This window comes from Silene latifolia, chromosome 2 (genome assembly GCF_048544455.1).
Source record: "Silene latifolia isolate original U9 population chromosome 2, ASM4854445v1, whole genome shotgun sequence".
Taxonomy (NCBI): Eukaryota; Viridiplantae; Streptophyta; class Magnoliopsida; order Caryophyllales; family Caryophyllaceae; genus Silene; species Silene latifolia.
Genome location: NC_133527.1, coordinates 93279211 through 93281853, shown reverse-complemented (window position 1 = coordinate 93281853; position 2643 = coordinate 93279211). Strand labels below are relative to the sequence as shown.

General features: G+C 39.1%; 1 protein-coding gene across 1 annotated transcript; it reads right to left on the bottom strand.

The window, feature by feature from the left end:
- Positions 1–281: 281 nt before the first annotated feature.
- On the bottom strand, positions 282–791 carry LOC141641093 (uncharacterized). Its single transcript, XM_074449769.1, has one exon. The coding sequence runs from the start codon at positions 789–791 to the stop codon at positions 282–284; it is 510 nt and encodes a 169-aa protein (XP_074305870.1).
- Positions 792–2643: the final 1852 nt, after the last annotated feature.

Genomic DNA, 2643 nt, shown 5'->3' with positions numbered 1-2643 from the left:
CTTACGTATTTGATACAATCTGTTTCCATCGTTGTCCAATAGTATCCTAGAGGCATGATTTTCTTTGCCATCATTGGCCCACTCATGTGAGGACCGCATTCTCCATCATGGACTTCTTCCGTAACTTTATTTGCTTTTGAATGATCAAGGCAAAGCAAAATGACGCCTTGTGGCGTTCTTTTGTATAACTCCCGTTGATTTAGGACGTATTGAGATGCTAATAGATGAATCGCTCGTTGTCCACTCTTATCTATGTCGGGTGGGTATATGCCGTTGAGCTTCTAGTTTAGAATGGCTTGGTACCAAGGCTCCTTTTTGTTTTCGCTCTCATCAGTGAGAAAATGCACATAGGCTGGTTCAGATCGTCGTTCAATACATAACGACATTTCTATCATGTTATCAGGCATGTTGATCAAGGATGTAAGTTTCACAAGAGTGTCTGCAAACTGATTTTCGTCTCGAGGTAGATGTAAGTAAAGGACTTGGTCAAAGAATTGAGCCACTTGATCTATCCTGGATTGATATGGCGTAAGACTTTCACTTCGGATGTTCCATGAACCAGTGATCTGATTGATGATTAAAGACGAGTCGCCGTGGACTCGGAGTCTCTTGATGCCTAAACCGTCCGCTGCTTGTAGACCAGTGAGGTAGGCCTCATATTCTGTCGCGTTATTAGTCACCTCGAAGTCGAGTTTGATGAAAATTAGTGTATGCTCACCTTCAAGAGAAATTAGCAACACTCCTATATCGTATCCTCTTAGATCGGAAGCCCCACAAAGTAGAGGTCCCATGATTCTGCATCGGTGTGCAAAATGTCGTCATCTGGAAATGACCACGTATCTATTACTTGGGTGTTATGAGTAGGATTGTCTGCGAAGAATTCGGCTACTGCTCGTCTTTTGATGACCTTCAAAGGTATGTATTTGAGATCGAATTCTGAGAGCATCAAAGTCCACCTTGCCAGACCTCCATTTAAGACAGGCTTCTAGAAAATGTATTTGATAGGATCCATCTTTGAATATACCTTGACGGAATACCTAAACATATACTGGCATAGCTTCTTGGTTGCCCACACAAGAGCGAGGCATGTCTTCTCAAGTGGTGTATACTTAGTCTCATATTCCAAGAACTTCTTACTGACGTAGTAGATAACTCTTTCTTCTTTCCCGACGACTTGCACGAGCATAGCCCCCATGGTTGTTTCTGTGACTGTGAGATACAGAGATAAGGGTTGATATTTTTATGGTGGAATTAGAACTGGCGGTTTAGCCAATATCTCCTTGATTTTGTCAAATGCCTTTTGACAATCGCCATCCCACCTTGTGTGGTCGGTTTTCTAGAGCTTCTTGAATATAGGTTCACAAATCATAGTAAGCTTTGAAATAAAACGACTGATGTATTGTAGTTTGCCCAGGAAACCCCGAACTTCCTTTTCTGTCTATGGCTGTGCCATCTCGATTAGAGCCTTGATCTTGGATGAATCAATCTCTATACCTCTTTGACTGACTACATATCCCAATAGCTTGCCAAAAATGACTCCAAATGCGCATTTCTGAGGATTAAGCCGTATGTTGTACTTGTGCAATCTGAGAAAGAACTTGCGAAGGTTGGCGATGTGACCTTGCCTATCTTTGGACTTGACAGTCATGTCATCTACATATACCCCTACTTCTTTGTGCATTATGTCGTGTGACAGGGTAGTCGCGGTACGTTGATATATTGCTCCAACATTGATTAACTCGAACGACATAACAGTGTAGCAGTAACTACCCCATTGAGTGATGAACGCTATTTTGTGCATATCTTCTTCAACCATTTTGATTTGATTATACCCTGCATATCCGTCTATAAAAGAGAGGAGTACGTGATCCGCTGTATTATCTATTGGAGTTAGTGTCCTCCACAATAGTGCGTTTACATAATAAATCTCATTAAAGGAATATCATCAGATATTTAATTATTTGATCCTCGTCAGTTGATTAACGTAAATTGATAACGGTTGGCTAACTAGAGTTTGACGTTATTGTCGTAAGACGGCGGTGATCAACTGACCCCTTTCAGTGACACCTAAAGGAACGAACCCCAATTGATAACTAATTAATTGTATGAGATACAATTTATTTAGTCCCTTGATTTATAGACTAAAAGGTTAGTCGATTATTTTTAGAGAGATTTCGAGTTGCGAACTCGAGGAGCGGCAGTTATTATTTAATTATGCGATAATTAAATAATAAATTTTATGAGACGGGTTTTAGTCAATTAATTGTTAATTCACTAAAATTGTACTAATTGATTAATGTGATTAATATTAGTACGTAAATAATACGTGTAGCGGTATACGTACATTTACGGAGTGTTTTGAACGAAATTAATTAGGGAAGCATTTAAACATAAAGAGATGTTAAAAGTAAAATTACACATATTTGTGCGACAAATATAAGAACCGATATGGACCCGTAAATGGGCAATTGGACCGTGTGATAAAGAGTGTAGTGGATGATTACAATCATAATCATTACACTTTATTTATTTATTCTTCCACAAGTTATCTTATGTCTTTTGCATGTGATATGTAATTGAACATAAAATAAGACAATTTCTACACTCCACCATTTCCCCACTCAACCGGTTTTCCCCTCCTAT

Bases quoted from the DNA above. Each gene is read 5' to 3' on its own strand.
- LOC141641093 (XM_074449769.1), bottom strand. From the start codon at position 791: ATGGGACCTCTACTTTGTGGGGCTTCCGATCTAAGAGGATACGATATA.